Raw genomic sequence first — 26,097 nt, forward strand, 5'->3', positions numbered from 1 at the left:
GGCTCCGAAAGGAGGAAAAAAAGGGCAGCGGGGGAAGGGGACCGAAGAAAGAACAAGTTGAGGCGACGAGGCGGAGGGAGCAGCTGCCACAGAGCTACTGCAAGGAGGGCAGGAGGCCCGAAAGAAGACCCGGGCTCGGGAGAGCAGGAGGCTCCAACCACGAAACCAGGTCAGGGCTGCGGCCCAGCAGCGGGGCTGCCTGGCGCGGAGAGCACTAGCAGCTAAGGCCAGAACCAGAAGGGTTCGCTGCCCATTTTCTCAGCGGGATACTAAGTTTAAAGTCTCAACCAATTAAAAGGTAGTGGGCTTGGCCCGGTTCGGTTACTATTCGCACGACGAGCACCGACCTTGCTCGGGATCGAACACAAGACCAGTCCGTCATGACGAGGTCGACCTTACCACTACGCCGCCTCCACGACCTTTAAAGGTAGTGGGCTTGGCCCGGTTCGGTTACTATTCGCACGACGAGCACCGACCTTGCTCGGGATCGAACACAAGACCAGTCCGTCATGACGAGGTCGACCTTACCACTACGCCGCCTCCACGACCTTCATTCAACTCTTTAGGTCTTATCAACTATAAGTTCCAACAATTTAATATAAGATTCTTTTAAATATTCAAAAAATAATAATAAAACAATTGAGAAGAAAAACTAATAAATAACAACGTGCATTATAATTTGTTACAATTTAATTTAGAAATTTCATAGACCTGAATGGAGAAGAAACAATGAACGAATATTCCATAAGAACAAACAATGCAATGCAAATCTGAAAAAATAAGAATGAAAAAAGAATATTTTAACATTGAAAAACCGATCCTTTGTGAGAAGTGTTTAATCTCTGAATTTTATTTTTAAACTGCTCTTTACATGATTTTTAAAATTTATTTTATTAAAAATAAATAATGCTAATTAGTCCTTTTAAAAGCATATATGCTAAACTGACATAAAAAATTACTGCCCTTAAAAATAAATAATGTTAATTAATCCACACCTATCACTAGCATATCCAAAAATTACACCTATTTTAATTTTAAAGCCTGCCTCATTTAAAATAAATAAATTATTCCAAAAAACATCTAAACTAAACTAAACTTCACAAGAACATAGTAATAACATTCCACCTTGGAATTTGTCTGTTCAAATACTTCATAAAAAATATTCAAAAATTGCAAAGTTTTAGAATAAAATATCTGGAAAGCTTATCAATTGTCTCAAAATGTGTCTAATTTTTCATATTAAAAGCTATCAATGAAATCATAGCAAACTCAAAAACCTAATAAAAACTTTAAAACCCAAATCTCCCATTAAAAAATAAAATCTTTAAAACAAAGTAGTAATAATAACAGTAAATGTAAAAGATATTTTTATAGCCAATGTGTTTAAAACAAAAAAATTATAATTCCATTTATCTGTGCCGGGAGCAGTTCAAAGGGAGGCTGGAGGAGCTTATAGGCATGGTGATTGTTGCTAATAATTACGGGCAAACGGAAGTCGGCAAGATGGGGTTCCAGATGTTCGTCCAAAAGTATGTTGGTCGGCGTCACATCACAGTGAACCATAAAATATCGCAGTGAACCATAAAATCGCTGTAGCCGTGATAAAGATATTCCAACGCAAAAGCCATTCCCAACTGCACAGGCTTGGCGGATAAATGGTGTGGGAGCAGACACTGGGTTGTCGCAGAGCGGGAGATGGGCGGATAAATGGTGTGGGAGCGGACACTGTTTGTTGTAGAGCGGGAGATTTGAAGGGATCTATTTTAACAGAACATTTCTTTATGCTTTTTTTCGCTGTGGTTCACGGTCACTGAGTGGCCGCTACATCCACGGTAGAGAAGCGGGGAAGTTCCACCCGAAGGGATCTGCCCGTCGGCCATAACAGGCCTAACCCCGAGGGCGTCGATGAGATTTGACCCCGTGACCTCCCAACTGGGAAAGTGCTTTAGCAACGAGAACTCGACCATTTGAGCTATCCCTTGGGGCTAGAACATTTCTTTATGCTAGACGCAACGGATTTGGTTATTGTCTTATTTTTTTGGAATTGATTCAACTATTTTCAATCTGATGGGCGAAAAAACTGACTCAACTGTTTTCAATCCGATGGCGGAGACCATTTCCACTGATTCAACTATTTTCAATCTGATGGGCGAGAAAACTGACTCAACTGCGAACACTGACTCCACTGTTTTCAATCCGATGGCGGAGACCATTTCAATCGTTTAACAATGAAATCAACAATAAATGAGATAACAGGTGGCATGGGAGGAAAGTGTTTTCAAAAGGGATGCCTTACGGCATAATTAAGATTTTCATTGTCGCTGAGATTTTTTCGACGACCAACGCACACCCACATCGCGAATCAAACTTTTTGACCAAAGATCAACGCTTCAAACTTTTTGACCAAAGATCAACGCCTCCATTAAATTATTTATTTATTTTTTGATTCTAGAGAGTACAATCAATTCATATACTATCTTTGATATTGACTTAGGCCGCTGGTCGAAATTCTTACATATCTTTTGATTCATATTCTAAATTAAAAAGGACATAGGGTTTATTGGAGGGAGCAGAGAGTGGCTACAAATTAGTGGACATAATACATGGACATCACACGTCGAAGAATGATATTTCTCACTATTCGCTGTCAAAAAGACCCCAACACCCAAATGCCATCATAATGCCAAACAAAAATGATCCTCCATTGATGCCATTGCCCAACACTCTCCATTTCCTCGCCATCAAGTATTGCTGAAAAGATTCATCCATCATTCTTTCCTGTTCTTCTCCCCATTTCTTCGCAAAATTTAAATTTATGACCGAGAGGCATCTAGCCAAAACATAGTGTCCTCCATTGCCGAGCAAGAACCTTAACCCACCCATCCAAATCTCTGTAAAGGTAGTGAAATGTCCCCCCGATCTCATGGTAAATGGGGCAACTAAAGATGAGGTTCTTCCTCCGATTCTGTCTTGTGCAGGTGGCACAACTATCAAATCCTATCCGAGCGAGGGAGGTGGTGATCAGTTTCAACTCGAAGTCGATGCAAGCCAACTCTGAACTGACCAAGGGGGCTCTGGAGGCGGTGCATACACACGGGCAGGACAATAAGGCCATCCCTTAGCTGTAGGAAGTGCCCAAAGTCAAAAGCAATCTTAGAGTGTTAGAACCCGAGGAACCTTGGGACCTCACAGCAGCAAGCCGACCTCCATTCGACAGTGAAATTGCCAGTGTGAAACAGGGGACCTGCTGCTTTTACACTTTTCAACCCTGAAAGAACCCTAAAAACCCTCGCTTGGTTCAGAACCAGGACCAAGCGTCTGCAAAATCTAAAGCTTCAATGGAGGCCCTTTTAAGGCCTTTCCCGGTATGCGATTCCACGACATGCCGGAGGGAAACTAGAGCGATAGGATTCCAGGGTTTGACAAGCAGATTCTGGGGACCTGCGTTGTGTAGACTAAGAGGTATATTGTGTTTTTTTGTGCATAGTTTACTTAAAGGAAATAATGGTTTTTCATTAAATAAGTTGTCTGAGGTTTTTCAATTACAGCTTCTAGCCGTAACAAATGCCTGCGAAGGGCGGGGCGGTCTTTGATAAGGGCCGAGGCAGTGGTTGCAAGCAATCAGGAGGTTGGCCTCTATATTTTCTTTTGATCTCTCAAATTGAAATTGGCAGAAAGACTTTTCCTTTGATCTTTTAAGTTGAAAACAAAAACAGTGAAGTTTTTGAAAAGGGAAAACCTCGCTGAATAATAAAAAAAATGCATCTTTCTCATTACTGGTTGTATTATATAAATGAGTTATGATAAATTTTACTACAACTGAGTAATGCTGATTATCTCTGTTTATGCTTTTTGTTGTTTCTGTTTTCATTTAAAGATCCTATATATTGACATTTTTGATTCTTTTACAGGGAATTCAGAAAGAAATAGTTAAAGCTATTGAAATAGGTAGCCCTCAAATTATACATTTCTACCGGCTTCCTCTACTAAGTGACAGTGCTGCAGCTCAACTTCTTAAGCGAGTATGGTGATTATTTATTCCTATTCAATCATTTTAGGAATTTTTATTTAGAGAGGACTCCTCGTAGTTGCTGGGAAAGGTTTTAATAAAGCTATAATATGTTTAATAACCTTGCAGGTTCAGACGAAGATTTCCAACGAGATCGCTGAAATAAAAACCGAACAGGTTTGCTTATATTTCATCATTTGATTCCCTTTGAAAGAAATTATAGTTAGAAAGTTACCAGTTTTCCCTCGTAGAGGCCGTATATTCGGAGTTTACCTTTACTTGGGATGAACTCCGGGGTTGACTCGTGAAAAAAAATCTAAATTTCACGGTTTACAATTTCTACATGATGCAAAGTTTCAATGTGAACTGTTATCAATGATCATAAATGATACTACATATTCCAAAGTGCGATAAACTGTTGGCAGGTCTGTTTGTAGTCTGCCAGGAAGTCGGGTAAGAAAATTGCAAAATAAGTGCATTTTGTTACGTGTCTTTTGTTCACAGGCAATCATGTGAGCCTTGTCTAGTCAACATAACTTGCATCTTACTCGTGACTCTGAGTCAGATTCTGAAGAGCTGACTTAGCTGGTCTCCTTAAAGATTAGAAGGAGACTCAGGCGACAAGATAAAATTATTATCATGTTAATTTTCAATTCAGCTGCATTAGCTTTGAAAACCCACGAGATTGTAATAACCTACCCTGACATGAAATAAACTGCTTTCTAATTTGCAGTGTTTTAATGTTGGCTTGAGTTCACCATTGTCTAATGATAAACTTGCGATATTAAAATGGTTGCTTGGGGAAACATACGAGCCCGAAAAGTTACAGGCTCAAAGTCTGCTGGAGATGGGAATGCCAAGTAAGTTGATCTCTGTTTTTTTCTGAGAAAGTATTTAAATAGTTTCTATACGGTTAATATTACAGACAATGGTTGTATTCGTTTTATTAATGCATATAGTGATTGGCAAGTTTGGAAGGTGTAGTATTTGCCACTGATATTTTTCATGCAGTTGTGATTGTTGATTTTGAATATTCAAATTTGTGTGAAATATATAAGATGAATAGGTAAAGAGAATAAGCATTTGGAGGCAATGCTTGTCAAGATTGAGGGATGTTACAATAAAAGATGAAAAGATGAAGAAAATAAGCATTTGAAGGCCATGTCTCCCAAGATTGAGGGATGTCTTTGTTATCATACAAAGGTGGAGTTTCCTTCTAGAAAATTAACCGAAGTGCAAAGTATCGCATGCTTCTAATCACTGATGGATGGCACACGTTACTTTCTTTTCTTTTCATCTCCTTCGATAGTGTTTAATTTTCTGCAAGTAATTGGGAATCGCTGCAATGCTCATTTGGAAGGATTAGCAACTAGCCAAGAATAGTCAGTAATTTCTCTTATGGCACAGTAAGGTGATTTAGTCTTTTTCACTGGATGGGATGTGCATGTTTGATTTTCAAAAATCCCCACAGTTTGATTGGGATAAGTTTTAACAGTTAGGTAAACTCTTTTATTTTGATAAAACTTACGAATCATGATCAAGGACTGCAAACAAAATTCTGCATGAACTATACTAGCAAAGATCATATATTCACATTTTTTATTCTGTCTCTTGTTTGCTTTGTTGACAATGTGGAATCTGCAGGGACTGGCTCAACTATATTAGTTGAAGTAGGCCCTCGCCTTTCATTTACTACTGCATGGTCAGCAAACGCTGTTTCAATATGCAAGGCCTGTACATTGACCGAAGTCACTCGCATAGAAAGATCAAGGCGGTATTTGTTATGTCTAAAAACAAATGCCTCTGCACTGCAACAAAGCCAGCTAGATGACTTCGTGGCAATGGTGAGTGAGAAATCTGTGGTTTTATTTCATGAGATTGCCTCATACTTTATGTAGAAAGATATTGACAGCTTTTGTAAAATGATCCCAAATTTAGATCAAACCATTATGATTGTATATTAAGCTTTATTTGTAGTTTGGGAATTAGCAAAATTTGTATTTCCTTTTCTCAAACTTCTATGAACATTGATTTGTTTTTTTCAATTGACAGGTCCATGATAAAATGACAGAATGCATTTACCCCTCAAAGCTATTATCTTTTAAGACAAATGCTGTGCCAGAACCTGTCGTTCAGGTGCCATTACTCGAGGTATCACTACTTTTTCTTTTTCTTTTTTGTTTCAAAGAAGAAAAGTGAGCAATTTTATTATATGTATAACAAAATTACATTTGCAGATGCTTGCATTCCTGTGGCTTATAGCCCTTGGTTTTCTGGGAAATGGAGATCCCTAAAGCCATTCAAAAGAAAGTCTAGTATATAGCTTCAGTTCTGAAGTAGACAAAATTATAGAGTTTTAACATCCTGTAGAGATACAATGTAATATCTTAGGGAATTTTTTGCCCTAGGGTTGCTTAGATAACTAGGGTTTCAACAGAAAACTCCTTTGCTTCTTCAATACAACCTAGTTCATTCAATAGCCACTGTAGTGTCCAAGGAAATTTTGCCTTATGGTAACTTAGGGTTTCAACAAAATCCTTTGTGGCTTGGAAATGATACCAATTATTCAATAGGACAAATGTAATTAAACAATACAATCTTCAGTAAATAGCACTGCTCCTTCAAATCAACAAAATAAAACATTTGATTCAGTAGCTATAATTCAACCATTCATTAGTTCCTGAAAGTTCCAGATCCAACAATTTCGGCACAATCCCTAAATTCAGCCAATCTTGACTGATAAGTAACCCTAACCAGAGACCGAGCTAATCTAGACTAATTCGCAGAGTTCTGAACAATTTCTTGACCAGAAAAGATACTGAATAAATTCAGAATGGATCATTATATGAAGATGCTTAAGTCCTGTCTCAGGTTCTGCCTCCAGTTTCCCTCCGAATTCTGGCACAGGGACTGTTGGTTTGTTTCAGGGGACTCCTAATCTGCCACAGATCTATGTCACCCTTTGAATAGCCTCAGGGGAGACTCAGCACTGCTTGAAATGATGCCTGTTTTTCTTAGAAAACCCTTTGGATTGCTTCAGGAAAAAGTCGTTGTTCTACCCAGGATCTCCTTGCAAGTCAGTCTCTATCTAACTCAGAATTCTGTTCAAGAAATGGGCTTTATGAGGGGCCTGGGCTGGGTATCAGGTAGGCCGAAGTGCCTCAGGGCAGCTTATGTGAAGTCCCTTCAGAACTTACTCACAATCCTTCGCTGTGTAGAAAATCCACGAAATTCTGCAACTGCTAATATGAACAATCTGAAACTAATTTCTTTTCATATAGACACATAATTTCTCTACTTATTTTGCAGCAGAATAGGAACAGAAATAAATACACAATCACACAATTCGGCAACTCAATTTTTCTAGGGAACCCAGTTGGGAAAACCCTCTGTTTGCTTGAGAATTTTATTGATAGAAGAATGAGCAATGATCTCTCACGAAACAATTTTGTTTCAATAGAGGATACAATGATCTGCCTGCTTGAACTAAGCTTGAAACAATCTGCGAAACCCTGATCTGCTTGCCTTCTTGCCTTGCCTGAATGAGCCCGAAATCCGTGCGCAAATCCTGGAAATAGCCTCCTATTTCCTAGTGCATGAGGAGACCCTATTAAATAGGAATTTCCTCTTATTTCATAGCACATTCCCAAGGCAATTCTTCCTTCTATCAACTCACACAAGTCTCCTGCTTGACTCGTTCTCTGACTGAATGGATGCCTCTACTCGCCCTGGGCTTTGCTGCTCATCATCCTGCTGGTTAACCCAACTGCCAACTAGTTTAGACTCAAACTGAGATACTGGCTGAGGCTCCATCTCGAGAGCTCTATCACGCTCTCGCTCAAGTGCCACATCTCTACTCTAAGAACTCGTTGCCTTGCTGCTCAAGGCTGCACTTGTCTCTACCTACAACTTGTAGAGATCCTTCACCCTCACACCTATCTGCTTCTTACATCCAGAAGCTAAGTGTTGGAGGTATGCCTTACCTCTGTTGAAGATGATATCATGTCCCTTGTCCTCAAGTGTATCTATTCAAACAAGATTTTGCCTCAATCTTGGAACATAGAGAACATCTTTGAGATGAAGAGGATTGCTTGACTCCCTTTGAAAATTGACAGTACCAACTCCTCTAACTGCATACTGACCATCATCTCCTAGCTCAATCTAAAACTGCATGTCCTCCTTCAGGTGGTTGAAACTCTTCTCGTTCCGAATCATGTAGATGGATGCTCCCGAATCAATATACCATATACTGCTATCTGCTGAGCTTGCCATGCAAACAATCAATGAGAAATCTTTCTCAAACTGGGCAGAAAGTGCATCTATTTCTGCTGATGCAGCGACGTGATCCTTACTGGACTCCTTTCGCTTAGGACACTTAGTGGCATAGTGTCCAAACTCATGGCAATGGAACTCTTGATATTGCTTAGATCCTTCTTGTTGCCTATCTGACTGGACTCGACCTCTCCTTGGTCCTTCTTGCCCTTGGGCTTACTTGCAAGAGCAAAATTCTCCTCATCCTTCTCAACCTTTGATCCCTTGTCACTTTTGCTCTTGGCAAGATTGAGTTTGCGCTCCCCCTGAGTGAAATCTCTCCATAGGCGTTCCTAGTTTGGCAGTTTATCTCATTCATTAATCCCTTGAACGAAAGTAGCCCACTCCTTGGTAAACCCATTTATAGCAACTCGCACCAGTTCACTGTCTTTTGGTTTCTCTCCTATAGTTGCTAGCTCATCACGAACGTTTTGAACTTTGGTGAGATAGGAAGTTACGTTCTCACCCTTTTGCATCTTGGTGACCCTCAGCTTCTCCTTGAGAATCATTTTACGATTCTTAGATGGATCCTGGTATAGCTTCACAATGACATCCCACATTTCCTTTGTGGTATCCTTACCGGAAACATGCAGAACTATATGATCCCAGACTCCATCTAGGATCATCCTCTTGGCTTTGGCCATCTCCCTTTGGAACTGCTGTAACTGGTTTGGATCTGAAGGTTTTGCAACACCTTTCTCTACATAATCCTTCAGTCCAAACTCGTCCAACAAGAATGACATTCAGACTTTCCAAACACCAAAGTTCGAGGCACTATCAAGTCTATCTTGAACTCTCAACTCTATTGTGGCCATCTCTCAAATCTGAAATTTTTCTACTGGTTGATTTTGTTCAAAGCTCTGATACCATGTAGAAAATCCACAAAATTATGCAACTGCTAATATGAACAATCTGAAACTAATTTCTTTTCATATAGACACAATTTCTCTACTTATTTTGTAGCGGAATAGGAACACAAATAAATTCACAATCACACAATTCAACAACACAATTTTTCTAGGGAAAAAAAATGAGTAGAGGATTTTATTAGATTTGTGCTTGGACGCAACAAAAAAAACTTGGGAAATTCCTTACATTTGCCACTTTCCTCATGATTACAAGAATAAATTCTTACAATTTGCAAACATAATAATATGCAAAAACAATACATTGACTAATTTGGGAGACTTTTGCAACATGGACTCTACACGAAGTTGGGATCCTGAAGCTAAATTAACATCCCGCTTCACGTTCCCATTTTTCCTTATAGGATTTTTAGCCACTTGTGAGAGGCAGTTTCGCTGCATTCGAGGAGAGTGATTTTCTAGCATTACCTCCTATACTTGACTTAGCGTGAGTTGCTTTGATTGCCATAACTTGTCTGTAAAATGTTGGAGTACATCTATTTGTCTCGGCAAGCTCAGAATCTGACATTGTTAATACTTTTGCCACAAAGTGTGATTCAACATCTGAAGAGACAACAGTTGAAGGAGCTTTCTCTTCATTCTCCACTGGCATTGCTAAGTTTCCTTGATCCTCCTTTGGGGTTTCATCCAGAGGAGTATTTTCATATTGTTCTGGATCTTGAAGAGCCTCAAAAGGATTTTTGTTGAAGGAAGGTTCTGGAAATTCTTCGGCAAATTTCTTTGGAGCTGCAACCTTGTTTTGTTGATTCTTCCTTCACTTTTGAACTGATGGAAAATTGCCCTCATTAGATATGGGGGTATGGGCATGCCCTCCTTTAGATATAAGGCCTTGGGCCTGCTCATCCTTTTTCTGTTGCGGGCAGTTTTTGGCAAAGTGCCCATGAGATTGACAAATGATGCATTTGACGGGAATCTGCTCATAGTCCAATTCTTGAATATGGCTCCATTCCCCTAAATTTATTTTAAGGGCCTCCGGTAAACCTTCAGAGCAATGTTACTTGGGAGCGGGAGCGACCATTTTTAGAAGCTCCCGGTTTGGGAGCGAATCCGGGAGCGATTTTTTAAAAATATATATATTTTTTATATTTTTTAATTTTTGATACATATATGTCAACAAAAACATGTAGAATGATGAATTAGACATAAAAAACATAAAAAAACATAGATTGATCATTGAACCATATCACATCAATCATCTAGAAATTATAATCGTCATCAACCATGTCCACAAGTTAGTAAAATACATATTACAACTGCAACATATTGAGTCTTATAAATCTTGATTCATCAAATTCAATCTTAAAGTTTCAACTTCAAGCTTTCAGAATTGAAAATTCAATAACATTTATCATCATTTATCACCAAAGTTGTACTTGTAAGCTAAGTTTAACCATTACAAGAAGTAATATTGAAGATATTTCTAAGTCCTAACTTCTAACTGTTAACATGATATGAAATGTTAAAAATTTATAAAATGAAACATGAATAATGAGATGAAATGAAACAACTTTAGTCTTTCACAAAGCATCATATTCATAATTCACAATCATTACCAATGAGTTATAATTGCCAAGGCCCAACTTCAAACTTCAAATTTTCATTGTCACAGTGATATAATGTTTACAAAAAATATCATTATGATATGAAAGAGTCAAGAGTCAAGAGTCAAGGACTCAAAACTCAACAGTTATGAAAACTAAAGTCTAATAGAAACTAAAAAAGACAAGTAAACTGTAAATCTACATGTGGCCCTTGCCACGAAGTCTCCAGGAGTATAAGCAGGTCGTGGTGGTCTTCTAGGAGTCTCCCGCACAGACCGACGACCAGAACTAGAACCTCCACGCGAGGGTGTAGATGGAGGTGGCAACAGCAAAGGAACAAGACTCGGACCTCGAGCACTGCTACTGGATGGTGGAGGTGGCATGGCTGCTGCAGCTGCTTCATTTCCATCTCTTACAAGTTCCTCTTCTAGTTCTTCAATATGTACAATGCCATCCTCCAAATTGTCATCCTCTGGGTGACTGTCCCAAATTTTATATGTGGGATCCTCATTAGCCCGATCACAGTAATGACTCAACAACCTCAAGTTGTAGTGCACATAAACCAAGCTTTCTGCTCGGTTTTCATTGAGTCTGTTTCTTTTCACATTATGTATATAGCTGTAGGTGCTCCAACACCTCTCTGCAGAAGAAGAATTTACAACCTGTGAAAGAATTTTTTTTGCCAGTTTTGGCAAAAGTCCATGGCCGCCATATGTTTCCCACCATGTGAGAGATTCAAATTATCTTTGTCGTCCATTGCATGGAAGTTACCATACAAACCAGTGCCACTGAAGTATCTGCCTATTTCAAGGCGCACAGCTGCACATTCCTCCTTGTCAGGTACCAACTTTTCTAATGCTTCCAAATATCCTTTAGTTACCTCTGGATCTAAATGGTTTTTGGTCCTAACCCCACCCCTGCTGCAGGTTGGCCCAACCAAGATGTAGAGTAGTATTTTGGCGTAAGGATATACGCCAAACAATGTAGTGGAAGGTTAAGCCTATTCCACCGTTCACACACACAATCATGAATCAGTTTGTACAAGTTGGGATCTCTATTATGAACAATGTCTTTTATTTCCCCCAACATGGTATACATTTGCTCATACACCTCGCCAATCACTGGTTTGTCTGTATCTGCAAACCGAATCATGTGATAAATTGGCTTGGTGAAATCTAATACCTGCCTCACACTTGTCCAAAACTGCTCATCAAGAGCGGCCTCCTCCACCATTTCAAAACCTGCCATGTTAGCTACATTTGTAGCCCTTTCCTTTAACACCTGCCAATGTGGACTTGATACCATGCTAGCTAATGCCTCTCTTACCTTCAAAAGGCGCCTGAAGGTGAGGTAATAGCTACCAAATCTAGTCTTCGCAATCTTCAGCAACTCCAATCTCGAGTGACTGCGGAAAAGGCCATGGGTATTGCTATGATTTGTAATAAATTTTATCATTTGTTTGCCTTTCTTGTACAAATTACCAATCCATTGGTATTGTTCATTTTTGTTTTTGACAATATCATGCAACAGAAGGTTCAATGTGTGAACCAAACATCCAGACCAAAATATGTTGGGGTATTTATCCTCAATAATTGCTCCCGCTGCCTTACAATTAGGAGCATTATCAGTGATGACTTGGATGACATTGTATGGGCCAATACGCTCAATTGTTTCAAGTAATGCTTTTGCAATGTTGATGGCGGTCTTGAACTTGTCTGAGTAATCATGTGCAGCTAGGAAGATGGGACCACTAACAGACACAACAAGAACACTTATCAATGGCTTGCCTTTTACATTTGTCCATCCATCAGATACAATGGACACCCCATGGTCAGTCCAAGAAGTTGTCATTTTATTCAAAGAATGTGATATTTTTGCTTTTTCATGATCAAGGCCAACGGTTCTTGCCTTGTCATACCCAGGGCTCTTGTATCCTTTAGGGGCATCATTTATGGTAGAAACCATTTCGTGCCAATAAGGTGAGCGAAGAACATTGAATGGTATCCCACATGCATAGGCGAAACCTGTAAACTTTTGAATCCACATCATTCCTACACCCCTCATCAAGGAAATCTGATATGGTTCTACGCCTTAAAGATGATGACCCCGTGCCTCCATGTCCATATCCACTGCCTTGGGAGGATGCTGAAGGAGTTCTTTGTGATTGTGAGCTTGGTTCAAAGAAACCCCTTGATTTTTTTGTTCTGTATTGGGCTTCCTCCTCTTCCCTTATGTATTTGGCTCTCTCCGCTGTTGACACAGCTGTACAAGTTTTGATTCCTATTTGTTTCTCTCCATCCCATGGCCTTTTCCCGCAGAGGTGTCTTCTAGCACGGGTGTATGAACCTGTGTAATCAGTGTTGCAATGGGGGCAATGAAATTTAGTGGTTCCACCCCCTCTCCCTGTTTCAGCCCTGTTAACATATTTCCACAATGGAGTTTGGTCTTGTTTAGTTTTTTGAGGGTCATGTTCACCCTCCTCCAGCTCCTCCTCACCGGGGTTTTCACCCATTTGACTTTCTCCGGCTTCTTCATCCCCCTCTTCAGTTTGAGGCTGGCCCCTCCGTTTCCTACTCTCCAGCACCATAATAACCATAAAAGGGACCAGGAAGAGGAAAATGCCAAGAAATATAGCCAGGTCCATGGTGTTTGATGTTTGTAGGGTTTTGATTCTTGAATCTGCAAATTAATTTAATTTATTGGGATTAATTAATTTAATTTATTAATTTGATTTAAATACATGATTTTTAAACTCAATAAGCTAAATTAAATTAACTAAATTACTACCTAACCAGCTAAACTAACTAAATTACTAAGTTACTTACCTCTGCAGGCTTGCTCCTCGCTCCTTGGCACTTGCTCCTCGCTCCTCAGCACTTGCTCCTCGCTCCTTTGCTCTTGCTCCAGCTCCAAACTCAAGCTCAATGAAGTAACAATGAATATTTTTTTGGCCCATTGGCCTTTTAAAACCAACTTTTTTTTTCAAAATTTAATTTTTTTTGGGTCCGTCGAATTTTTTTCCGCAGACCCGCTCCCGGCCCCGCGCGAATCTCTCTCGGAGCAATTTTTAATGCCCGGGCATTAAAAATCGCTCTGGGAGCGCTGGAGCGATCGCTCCCTAAATCGCTTCCGAACAGACCAGGGAGCGCAAATTTTTTTAAGGGAGCGCGCTCCCGCCCAGAGCGCGATTCGGGAGCAGGTTCGAGGGGGGGGTGCTCCCCCGCAACATAGCTTCAGAGAGATTTACTTCGACACAAATGCGAGCATAAGAAAATTGGCCTCCTTTTGGTTTTGCTTTGTCGAGATAGCAACCCAACTTATTTCCATTCTCTTTTAGTGCATCAGGTCCCCATAGATGGAGAGGAAGGTGAGGCAACCAAATCCACATCGACACAAAAGTAATTTCTTAATTTGGATTGAAATCCAGAGTCCATGGGGAGGTAAAGAGGCCTTTGGTCCCCATAAAATATGACCTTGATTTGAAAATCATATCTCTTTCCAGTTTATTGACAAATAGAAAAACATAGAAACCCTTGCCATCTACAAAGAAAGTTACTTGACCTTGAAGCTTGGGGGTCCATTGTTTCGTGATCCAGGATTCAATAACTTTTGGATTCGGCCATAAGCCCATTAACTTGCCAATCGATGCTTTTTCTAAGAGGGCTAAGGCTCTCTTGCATGGATCTGACGAAGAGAGTTCCACATCGGGAATCTTAGCTAATTTCTTCACAAATTTTTAGGGGAGAGAAGAAGGTCCCTGCGGTTTCTGTGCCTGCAACAGGGCTCTTAATGCAGCCACCTCCTTCATAATGAGCAAAGGAAAATCGATCTGCAAGTTCAGATTTGTGATGTCCCTACAGTACGTCTGTCAAATACAAGCTTGAACCTTACTAGAGTTGCAACGACAGTTGCGAGGGTCTCTTTCTGCAAAAATTAATCTTCAGCGACCAAATCACGAAATGGAGTCCAAGATCGAAGAGCTATAGTCTTTTGCATATCAGATCTGAGCTAGCAGATGTCGCAGTTAGGGAAACCCTAGCTGCCAAGAACTAGTAGCCACAAAGCTCATTTTTTGCTTGCTTGAGAATTTTATTGATAGAAGAATGAGCAATAGATCTCTTACAAAACAATTTTGTTTCAATAGAGAATATAATGATCTCCCTGATTGAACTAAGCTTGAAACAATTTGCAAGACCCCTGATTTGCTTGCCTTCTTGCCTTGCCTGAATGAGCCTAAAATCCTTGGACAAATTTTGGAAAGAGCCTCCCATTTCCTAGCTCATGAGGAGTTCCTATTAAATAGGAATTTCCTTCTATTGCTTAACACATTCCCAAGGCAATTCTTCCCTCTATAAACTCACACAAGCCTCCTGCTTGACTCGCTCTCTCACAAGCTCACAATTGTGCCTTCGTTTCTCATAAGCGATTCAAATGGATAAATCTGGCAAATTATATTTTAGGAATTGATTTTGTGATTGATGTGTTAATTGAGTTGAACTAATTCATGCAACCCGTCTCATCTCAATTCTAGAACTTGAGATTCAGTCACTTGTCCTTTTCCCAAATTAACTCGCACTAGAAGACAACAAACTCAACCTTCCACTTTTGCACATTAGTTAACTGATTCATAACTCGTTCTAACTTTTAGGAACATATCCTAAATTATAGGAATTCGTCCCAACTTATAGGGAAATCGCGCATGCTAAGGAGAAACTCGTTGTGGTTCCTTTTGTTAGAAAATCAGAAAGGCAGAGATATTTTCTTATGTTGACAATTACTTGTGATACTCTTATATTCTTAATAGTTTTATTTATGTTCTTCTTTATCTTCTTCTCATCAAGCAATCATCAAATCAAAAGCATGAAGATCAATGACACCAAAAGTAGGCACACTTAGTCGGGGCTAAAACCCCTATGCAGGGGAAAACCCAGTCAAACTCTTCCACTAATAGATTCAAATCAAATTGAGACAAACCAAGACCTTAGACCAGACCAAAAGATTTTCGTCACTCCACCTAGTCAACCTTCCAAGATGATTAACCAAACTTCAGTAGTCATTTTTTGTTAGCGAGCATCAACCCAACAACAATACAAAATTTCGACCCTATTGCAGATTTGAAATTTCGGCCCTCCAGCAGCAACCCAGAAACTCGCATGTGTGGTAGAAAGGAGAGAAATTTGACTTCTTGCTTGACAAAGGTCTCCTTTGCTAGGGTTTTGTCCTTCTCCTTAGGTATTTCACTCTTCTTTTTCTTCTCTAACAACTGCTCATCAAACTTGCTTGTCTTATGCTCTAAATGAGGTTCGTGCTGTTGCTATAGTGGTTTTTGACCTAATTTACATCAAAATAATTTTCTTTCTTGATACACAAAGCCCAAGAAGGGTCTATTACATGATGACAATGACTAGGACTCAAGACACAAACCCTAGAAGCCTACAATAGAGACTTTGACCTATAAATAAAATAATAAAGCATGAAACCCATGCTAATAAATAATTTTTCTTTCATAATAATTTTTTTTTCTTTCTTTTGACAAATATATTACATCATGACTCAAATACAATTATGAAGAATGACACTAGTTACATTCTTCAACAACTTTGATTAAGGCACAAATCAAGGAACCTTTCTCGCTACTATTTTCAACACGCTAGACACAAAGGAAAGACACTGAAGAGATCATGAACAATCCCATGAAATTTGCTTAACCTTTCCACCAGTTTTATGACCTTATGCTAGACGATTTCTTCCTACATTTCCAGAACAAAACAAAGAAAGAGAAAGAAGAAATTTACTGAGTAGGGTGGAATCTTTCACCATCGAAATTAGTAGTATAAAAGGGGTCTTAAAATCCTCAGAGTTTCAGGCTCAAGATAAACAAAGACAAATAATCCAATCCAATGATGCCTCAAATGAATCTAAACCTCTTGTATTTATAGATTTCCTTGAGGGGATTTTTCTCCTTAATTAATTGAGTGGGGTTCACAACAAACCCCAACTTTGGGCTTTTTGCCCTAGCTGCCCCAGAACTTGCCCTCTGTTGCCCAAACATTGGAAATTTTGGGTTTTTCCCCTTTATCCAAGACTATAGCCTACGAGGATCGATAGGCTACTTCGTCTCTTGGGGCAATTAACCTCTTGGGGACATCACATACTAGCCATATTTAAAGTTACATACAAAAAAATTCCTGCAAATATTCATGGTATCCAACTGGAAAGAATTGGACATTGTTTCTATAACTATCAAAAGTGATAAAAAATGTAGGTAACAAAATTAATATATGTTCTAAATAGACTTAGAACCAATCTTTGTGAAAATGCTCAACGATGCTGGCTTGGGTTTTTCCTGTGATTTCTTAGGATCCTCGTTTTATTTCCAAACCAAGCTTCAAGAGTATGTTCGCAACTTGGTTCTGCTATCTATTGATGCGTGAAAGAGAGATACGAGAATGTGTTGATGGTTCTTTTTTTTGAAGCTTGTGGTAGCTTTAGAAGCTCTTCTACATGATCTTGGTGTCTTAGCATGTAGGAGATGGTTAATTTCCTCTTGGTGGAGTAAGTGATTTATGACTTTCTTCCTAAGTCTAACTTAGGAAAAGCACATTAATTAAAATCAATTAATTATTGTGGATTATTAAGCCAAAGTACCAAGGATAGATAGTAAAATTATTTAAGTGACTTAAATATGATCTCAATCCTTGATGTCAAGTGAGGTGAGATTTAATATCAATCGTCAATCACTTAGGAGATTAGGGTTATGGATTTGGCTTAATGAATATTATAAAGAGAAGCCTAAGGGAGAGGTGAAGACACAAGACAATAGACAACTGTTGCATTTTGAGAAAGCTGTTTTCTTAAAGGGTGAGAGAGCGATCTTCTCCAATGCTAGAGGCTCATCTAGACTGAGGAGAAAGAGGAAGAAAGTAGGGTGATTCAGGAGTATTTATAGGAGGTCAATATTTGGAGATCGAGGGAGGCTGAATTGGTGAAGTGTGGAGGCTACGAATTGGAGACGCTGATTTATCTAGGGTCAAATTACTGGTGAGAGATGGGCCTAATTTCTTTGGGGGCTAATTTTTAGAGGGAGAAAATTCCTTGGGCTGAATTATCCTCAATGTGGCCAAGTTACAGGTTTCAATAATTGGGTCGAAACCCAGATTTTCTTGAGATTATTGAATGAAGGAGAATTGTTATAAATTTACATTTTTTGTTGTGATGTGACTGATCTCTTTATTTTATTTTTCCGCTACATATTAATTTATGGAAGTTAAAATACCTATGATTTTAGTTTTTAGCAATTTAGAAATTATTTGGGTAACAAAATAAATTTCTAGGAATAATTGTTGAGAGAAAATAATCTGGGCTGGTATTAGAAATTTAACATGGTATCAAAGCATCAAAAACTTTGAGGGAGAGATTCAAGATCATAAGGGTTTTACAACAACACATTTTTTATTTTTCCGATAGTAGAATTTTTATTTTGTAGCTAGGGTTTTGTAGCCAAGGTCGATATGTGAAATGGCATCAATGAGTTTGAGATATGAAAACATGTTGGACATGGCTGTTAATTTTAGTTCATGGAAGGAGTGGATCACTCTTGTTTTGAAAATGGTTTGTGGGATTTTGCAAATACAAATATCTAGATTCCTTTTGATTCTATCCAAGCAACCGAGCACAAACTTAAGGATGTGAAAGCAAGGGGTGTAATCTTGGATGGTGTGAGGGATCATATATTCCTCACATAATATGGAAGGACACAACATGACAAACTTGGGTATCCCTATCCAGTATTTATCATAGCTCGAGTAGGAAGATAGTGCTGCGAGAAAAATTAAACACCATGATGAATGGATCAAAGATTATAACATCTTACCTCACCAAGATCTAGCAGGCTTGTCTGAGCTATCAATTGTTTGGATGATAGTGAAAGATTGTGAAAGTAGCTCTAAAAGGATGCGCTAAGCATTGGACCACGTTTGTGGATGGGATCCTTGCTAAGTAATGGCTTCTTGATTGGGGCCGGTTGTTGGATGACTTCATCTAGAAGGAGATTTAGGAGAATTTATTGACTGGTGGACAACGAAGGAGTGGTGGTGGGAAGAAGAACTTGCTCTTGCTACCTAAGCGAAAAAGTGCAAGGGGAAGGCCAAGAAGAACCAAAGTGGAGGAGGATCTTCGCAAAAGAAGGAGAAGGACATGAGCGAAGTAAAATGCTTTGCATGTCATAAGTTCGGTCACTTTGCCGGATAATGTCCAAATAGGAAGAAGGGCAAGGGAAAGGCATTTGCAACAACCAAAACACAGATGGATGAGTTGGTTGAGAAGTTTGAGAAGAACTTTGCCTTGTTGTCATGCCTTTTTGGCACCATTATGAGAGGGGTGTGGTTTGTGGACAGTGGAGCATCTCGTCACATGATGGTATCTTGAGATATTTTCACCAACATGGCCAAAGAGCCTAGAGACCTACATGTGGAGCTTGGATGCAACACAAGTATCTAGTAGATGGCATTGGAAGCATTGAGTTTCAGATGGACTCAGGGGATATCATGGAGGTGAATCAAGTGATGTTTGTATCGAGGTTGGAAAATAATCTCCTACCAATTTCGGCCATGGAGGACAAAGGACTAGAGGTCAGCTTCACGGGAGGTGAAGTAGTTATTGGGCTGAAAGGAGCTAATCCTAGGAAGACGCGAGTAATTGGGGGTAGGGAGAACAACCTATAATTGTTAAGAGGACAATCAATGAAGGCTTTCATACATGAGAGTGAAAGCTAGTGTGAGACTTGGCACAAGAGGATGGGACACCTACATTATAGGGTTCTTCCTATGTTACAGAGAATGGTTATAGGTTTTCTGAAGATTTGGGTGGAGTAGGAGAGAGTGTGCAAAGGGTATGTGCTTGAGAAAGCATGCCAAGGCAGTGTTTCCCAACAGTGAGACTAGGTCCAAGTGGATATTGGACTTGGTGCATTTAGGTATATGTGGTGCTATGTTAGTGGAATCAATCACAGGGTCTTGTTACTTTGCGACATTCATATAAACATAGATCCTTGCATAGACACAAAATATGCAAATTTTGCTCATCTATATACCATGTAAAGGTGAATATATCAAAATGGCACCAAGTGCAATACATATCAACAACAAAATACATAATCAATGAGGCTGTAAATGGCCTCTAGAGTCCAGAAACAATGGTACAATCTATCGGACCACTGGTCTACTACAAGTCTACATATTAGTGATCAACATGATCAACCACTCATCATGATCAAACTCATCACCACTACTAGACATGGGATCATCAATAGGAGCTACATAAACATCATCTGGCTCAGAGTTTGAAGACTACTTAGACTTTTATGCAACCTCAGTAGTAGCATAGCAACAAAACTAGACCTAATGGAAGCATGAGTTGGTTGAGCTGCATGACTAGTGCCTTCCATTGGTTGTTTGGCTTTCCTTGATTCAAATATTGGTTCTGGTTCCATTGGTACTACTAGATTTGCATTATGATCAACCCCCTTAACTACATGGCGTTAATATCAAAATCAACATCAAACTCAGTTAGTTGTTGGTTGGTGGTTGAGTCTCCTCCACCCACTTTGATGTTGGATCAATGTTGTCCAACGCAATGGGATCTAGATCAGTTCTTTTGTTCATTAACTGGTTACGCCTTAGTCAATGGTTGTATTGCACGAAGACGAGATCACTTAATTGTTTTTGTTCCAAATGGATTATCTTCTTTGTGTGTATCTGCTAAAAAATAAACCAATTGTACTCATAAATAGAAGCACTGCAAGTATGGATGAGGACTCTAATTGCAACTTTTGCAATTGAGGACATTGGCTACCAAATGATTCCCACCAATGTGCTGCAACGACAAAGACATTAGTTAGTTCATTTCATTACTTAATTGTACAACAATTTAGATTCTAAGTTTGGGTAAAAACAAGTATTTATAGTTTGAATTGTAAACAATTGAACTTTAAAAGAAAAACAAATTGGAATTGTTTACTTGGTTGATCCACATCTCTTGCCATTTTTTCCAAGTTTTTGCCAAAGGTACCTGCCGCCTTACTGAAAAGACTAAGCTGTTTATGTATTTCCAACTAGTCGGAATGGTTAGGGACCATGCAGTGTAAGCAATCATACAACCCATCTTGACCTTCCCAGTGTGCTCTTCTCCTAGCTGAGCTTTATAATGATACTTTGGGTTCAGGAAATATTTGGTTGCATGTATAGGACGATGGAGTTGATTGTTCCATCTGTTATCAATGATCTCCCAAATAAACCCATATTTAGCTACTTTATCCTTCTAGGTTGCCTACATCTACTCCTTTTCCTAATCCATAGTCTCATAGGTGTAGCCCATGGCCATTTTTTCCCCATCCCCCATTTGTAACACCTTAACAAGTAGCTCGCCAATTTTCACAAACTTTGTAGATTTTCTCCAAAAGAAATTGTCAAGAACTTTCTTTTTGGTGTCTTTGCCATCTTGTCTATGAGCCCACTGAGATGAATTCCATCCATCAAAAGGAAACAATTTCTGCAAGTTTTTTTGTTGAGAATTGAGAGATTGCAATGTAAGGAAGCGAGTTGAAAATCTCATAATTGCAGGCCTAAGCTCCTTGCCCCCAATGTTTTCTCTCATTAGGCTCAATACCCATAAGTGGGTGTAGATGTATTTTGTGATGCACTTGGCATGCTCTACAATGTTCTTTACCCACTCCACCTTGCCTATGCCCTCAAGCATGAGGTCTATGCAATGTGTAGCACATGGAATCCAAAATATGGTCTTATGTTTGGACTCTAGCATCTTTCCAACAAGACCATAGTTTGAGGCATTATATGTGATAAATTGCATAACATTCTCCTCCCCCACTGCTTTAATCATCTCATCCAAAAGCTCAAATAGAATGTTTGAATCCTTCACTGTATAAGATGCATCAACTAATTTAAAAAACATGGTTCCTTGAGGGCAAGAAACAAGGAAATTAATGATAGTGCGGTTTTTTCCATCTGTCCATCCATATGACATGATGGAACAACCTATTTTGGCCCATTACTCTATATTCAGTCAAATATTCGTTAATTCAAACAATCTCTTTTTGCAGAAGAGTTCCCTCAAGTCATGTACACTAGGGCCGTTGAAGCCCTTTCCTGCAGATATAACAAAGTCCCACATAGCTTGGTAATAAGGTGAGTAGGCATCATTAAATGGGATATCTACATCATACCGACATCTAGCAATGTATTGAAAATAAACTTCTTTGCATAGTTTTTTTCAGTGGTTATCCTAAGTGGGTTGAGTTAGACGTGGTTGGGAGGAAGTGGCATTAGCAGACATAGTGGCAAGGGAAGTTGAAAATTAACTCTTTATGTTCATCATCCTTTTTCCTTTAGATTGTTGGCCTTGATTATAAGATCCAGGAGCAGGAGGAACATAGTGGAAGGGGTCATGGACACTGGTGGAAGAGATAGAAAAGGAGCCCTGAATCTCAAAATCTTCATACCCACCAGCTCTCACGGCTTGTAAAAGTTCCTTCTTCCTTGCAATTTCTTCTTGGATAGCCTTATTCTCAAGCTTCTCAAACTTCATAAGGTATTCTGACCTAATAATGCCTATCACTTCTTAGGTGCTTTACATGGCTTTACTTGGCTCTTATCCCAACCAAGTGTTGTTTCAACCTGTAAATACCCCCTCCAACATATTTTTGGCAATATTTGCAGGTCATTTTGCCATCAATGATATCACAATGATTCTATGTAGTGTCCTTGGCTTTTGGAGTCATGGTGGCTAATGAAATATTTGAAATTTGCAAAACCTAAGATGAAAACCTAAGATAAATTTGGAAAAAAAATGGGGTAGATTTAGGCTACAAAATGGTTGAAATTTAAGACTTGAAAACTAGCAAGATGAAATTCGCAAGAACACAACAAAATAAATTAAATACACGGACACCAATGAAATATGGATTTTTTCAAGTGAAAATCCTTACCTGGAAATGCAAACTAGCTGCTTAGCCTCCTCTTGAAGATGCCAACTCCACTAGACAACTCCAAAGTAGCTCCAAGATGATAAACACAACCCAGACTCTTTGCTGTTCCACTACAACAAAATCTTAGCACTCTCCAAGCTCACAAAAACTCCAAATGAGATGTGTGAGGCAAATGAGAGGGGAGGCATGCTTTTAAAGGCTTGGAGGGGCTGTTTTTGGAGGGAAACAAGCCCTAGTTTCCCTCAAAACCACTCATGCATGCCCAAAACCATTGTGCATAGGTTCTGCGGCCGTGTTGGTAATGAACGGCCAGTTTATAATGAAACTGACCGGTTTATGGAAAAACTAGCAGGTTCTGTCATAAACCAGCCAGTTTATGACCTGTTTGATGCAATCCGTTGGTTTGCAAGGGGATGAACTGGATTTATTGGTCGGTTTGGTCATGGAGGCTAATGAACCGAACGGTTTGACCGGTTATAGGTTCGACCCGACCGGGTTTGAATAATATGGTAACAACTCACATTTTGCATGAAACAATATCCACACAAAAACCCTTAAAACTATAATAGCACTCCATGATGTAAATCTATAAGAAAATTCCTTGAACAAAATTATTTGTGAAATGCACACAAATATTGAGGCATACTGAGTAGAGTGTTGGGTCTTCAGCATGCCTACTAGCACTAGCAAACTTGTACCTAGATCGTCACCTATGACCAGGTCAATATTATGTTATTTGGATCCATTGATGTTTTAGGTGAACACTTCACCTATATTCAGGGACATAAAGCTTAACTAATGATGCGAAGAGTGCCAGACCTTGGCATATAGAGGATGGAGTTAGAATACAACTGTTAGGGTAGGTGAAAATGATGAGACTGTTGAAATTAATAATGAATAGGAACGTTTGAACTCGAATTAAAAAGAATTAACTAAAAGGGTTATTAATGAAGTCAGCTAAGGACAATTTTTTTATTAATAAAAATGGTCAAAATGAAAGTAGGTCAAATTATCTAATTGATAATAGGTCAAATAATTTAAATTAAATTAGTATCTAATTTGTTAAGAATTGGAAATTATTATTAATAATAATAGGTAAGAAATTGTATTAACTTAGTATTAATTTAATTGGAATCAAAAAATATTTTTAATTATGGGATAGGATCAGAAAACAGGTAATGGAAGAATTAAAAACAAAGGGAATAAGAATAAAATATTATTAGTAATTAATTAGTTAGAATGAGATTGATTTTGGTCCACATAGAATAAAATAGAATTAATATTGAATTGATGAAATAAATTAAGATTTTTTCTTGATTTAAGTTAATTTGAATATTAAACAAGAAATATTTAATGAAATTGGAATAAATTGAGTTATATTAAGAATAGAATAGAATAAATGTTGAAAACAAAAGAAAAAAGATAGTTTACAATTAGAATAAAAAAAATTATAAATGTTACTGAACCCAAGTAACATTACTAAGTTGAAATCAAAACTAAGCTGTAATAAGTAGCTCTTCTCTGTAACATAACTTGCACACATGAAACTGGTTTGTCCCTGTGGATGGGATAGGGAAATTGTCATTTACTTCAACATGTCAATCTTATTTTCTTTGTTATTTTTAAAATTTAAGTTAAAGTTCTTGATAATACCTTTTTTTGAACTCTGAAGAAAGGAAAGGAAGCTTTGGAGGAGATTAACAAACAAATGGGACTTGCTTTTGATGATTTTGACTTGGAGGTAATCTTGCAATTCTTTGATACTTTGGTTGAGTTCAACTGTACATTTTCTCTTGAGAGAGAATATTTAATTTAATATTTTGGTTTGGCTGTAGTATTACATGAGGCTTTTTCGAGATGATATCAAGCGCAACCCCACCAATGTAGAACTTTTTGACATTGCTCAGTCTAACAGTGAGCATTCCAGACACTGGTTTTTCCAGGTACAATAAAGTGTTCATTTAAATTTTACCTATGTGCTGAATGCTTGGTTTGGTAGGTTTGTGTTTTAAAATCTTGTTTTAGATAAAATTTTTGTGCCTTGCATAAGATAATTCTTAGCTGTCCCATTAATGTTGTCTCACACATGATCAGGGAGATTTAGTCATTGATGGACAAGTTACTGTCAGCAATCTAATGAGAATTGTAAAAGATACACTGAAAGCGAATCCAAACAACTCTGTGATTGGCTTCAAAGACAACTCAAGGTAAAGTAATACAATCCCATAGATTTTACTCTTGGATGTCACCACCCCTTCTTTGGGTTTACCTTTAATTGGATTCCATTTTTGTTCCCATGTTGTTACTTCAAAGACATTTATTTTGGCTGTGAACTTAAACAAAAATTTAGTCTGAGACATACTGTACATAGATTTATACTCTAGATTGATTATGAAGTGAAATTGCTGGTTTTATCTGCCACCTAAATACAACATGATGATGTTCTGAGTTACAAATTTTTATGATTGTGCATCAGTGCAATCAGAGGCTTTCCAGTACAGGCATTAATTCCAGTATCAGCAGGCTCAACCTCTCCACTGAGTACTGTTCATCGTGACTTTGACATTCTTTTCACTGCAGAGACTCATAATTTCCCTTGTGCGGTATGCTCTTTCAGTCTATTTGTTCTTTGTGTCACAAGGTTGGTTTAGAAATTTGCCAGTCTCTTCATGCTGCATGATTTGTTGTAATTGTTCAGAAGTGTTTTGAGACATTGATGTGTAATATCTTCAGTGTTGAGAGTTGCATCCAACTTTTAAGTGGTAATCAAGGGTAAAACAGTGAACTGAAGATTGAGATTTTAATATACATGGTGCACTTGTAACATCAAAAATGTGTTTTTTGTTTTTTGTTTTTTGTTTTTTTTTTTTGTTTTCTGTTTTCTGTTTTTTGTTTTGTTTTGTTTTAATTTTTAATTTATTTATTTAAGGGGGTTTATGTTTAATGCAATCATGAACACACATGTGCATAGGCATCTCAAAATGAAACTTGGATCTACATGCTGTAGGGACTTTTGCTGTGGAATATTAATCAATATAAACCCCATAAAGCATTGTTTGTCTTCTTCACATTGACATTTATTTTTGCATTTTATTGGACATTTCAGAATCCATATATTTGGGTGTAATAAACGAAAGAGGTGTGTGAGTTACATCTTTGGAGTACTTGAATGAGATGATGTTGTGGCACTACATTTTTTTTCCTGGAGAAATATAGCCCCCCATTTTGTTTATTTGTTAAGCATTACAAGTGAGGAGGCTGTTACCTTGTCAACCCTTATGGATTTCCACCCTCTTTCCTAGTTTTCTG

General features: G+C 38.4%; 1 protein-coding gene across 1 annotated transcript in view; it reads left to right on the forward strand.

The window, feature by feature from the left end:
* Nucleotides 1–2,571: 2,571 nt before the first annotated feature.
* LOC149184744 (putative phosphoribosylformylglycinamidine synthase, chloroplastic/mitochondrial) overlaps nucleotides 2,572–26,097 on the forward strand; it is a 68,848-nt gene continuing 45,322 nt past the window's right edge. Inside the window, exons 1-11 of the mRNA XM_089415432.1 lie at nucleotides 2,572–3,462; nucleotides 3,549–3,628; nucleotides 3,912–4,022; nucleotides 4,139–4,186; nucleotides 4,743–4,869; nucleotides 5,654–5,853; nucleotides 6,062–6,160; nucleotides 24,461–24,529; nucleotides 24,624–24,731; nucleotides 24,883–24,995; nucleotides 25,265–25,412. Coding sequence (XP_089271558.1) covers nucleotides 3,339–3,462; nucleotides 3,549–3,628; nucleotides 3,912–4,022; nucleotides 4,139–4,186; nucleotides 4,743–4,869; nucleotides 5,654–5,853; nucleotides 6,062–6,160; nucleotides 24,461–24,529; nucleotides 24,624–24,731; nucleotides 24,883–24,995; nucleotides 25,265–25,412 — 1,227 coding nt within the window. The 5' untranslated portion in view covers nucleotides 2,572–3,338. The remainder of the gene's footprint in view (nucleotides 3,463–3,548; nucleotides 3,629–3,911; nucleotides 4,023–4,138; nucleotides 4,187–4,742; nucleotides 4,870–5,653; nucleotides 5,854–6,061; nucleotides 6,161–24,460; nucleotides 24,530–24,623; nucleotides 24,732–24,882; nucleotides 24,996–25,264; nucleotides 25,413–26,097) is intronic.

This window comes from Pinus tabuliformis, chromosome 3_2, assembly GCF_031772625.1.
Source record: "Pinus tabuliformis cultivar Carrire ecotype Pingquan chromosome 3_2, CPIR1, whole genome shotgun sequence".
NCBI classification, from domain to species: Eukaryota; Viridiplantae; Streptophyta; class Pinopsida; order Pinales; family Pinaceae; genus Pinus; species Pinus tabuliformis.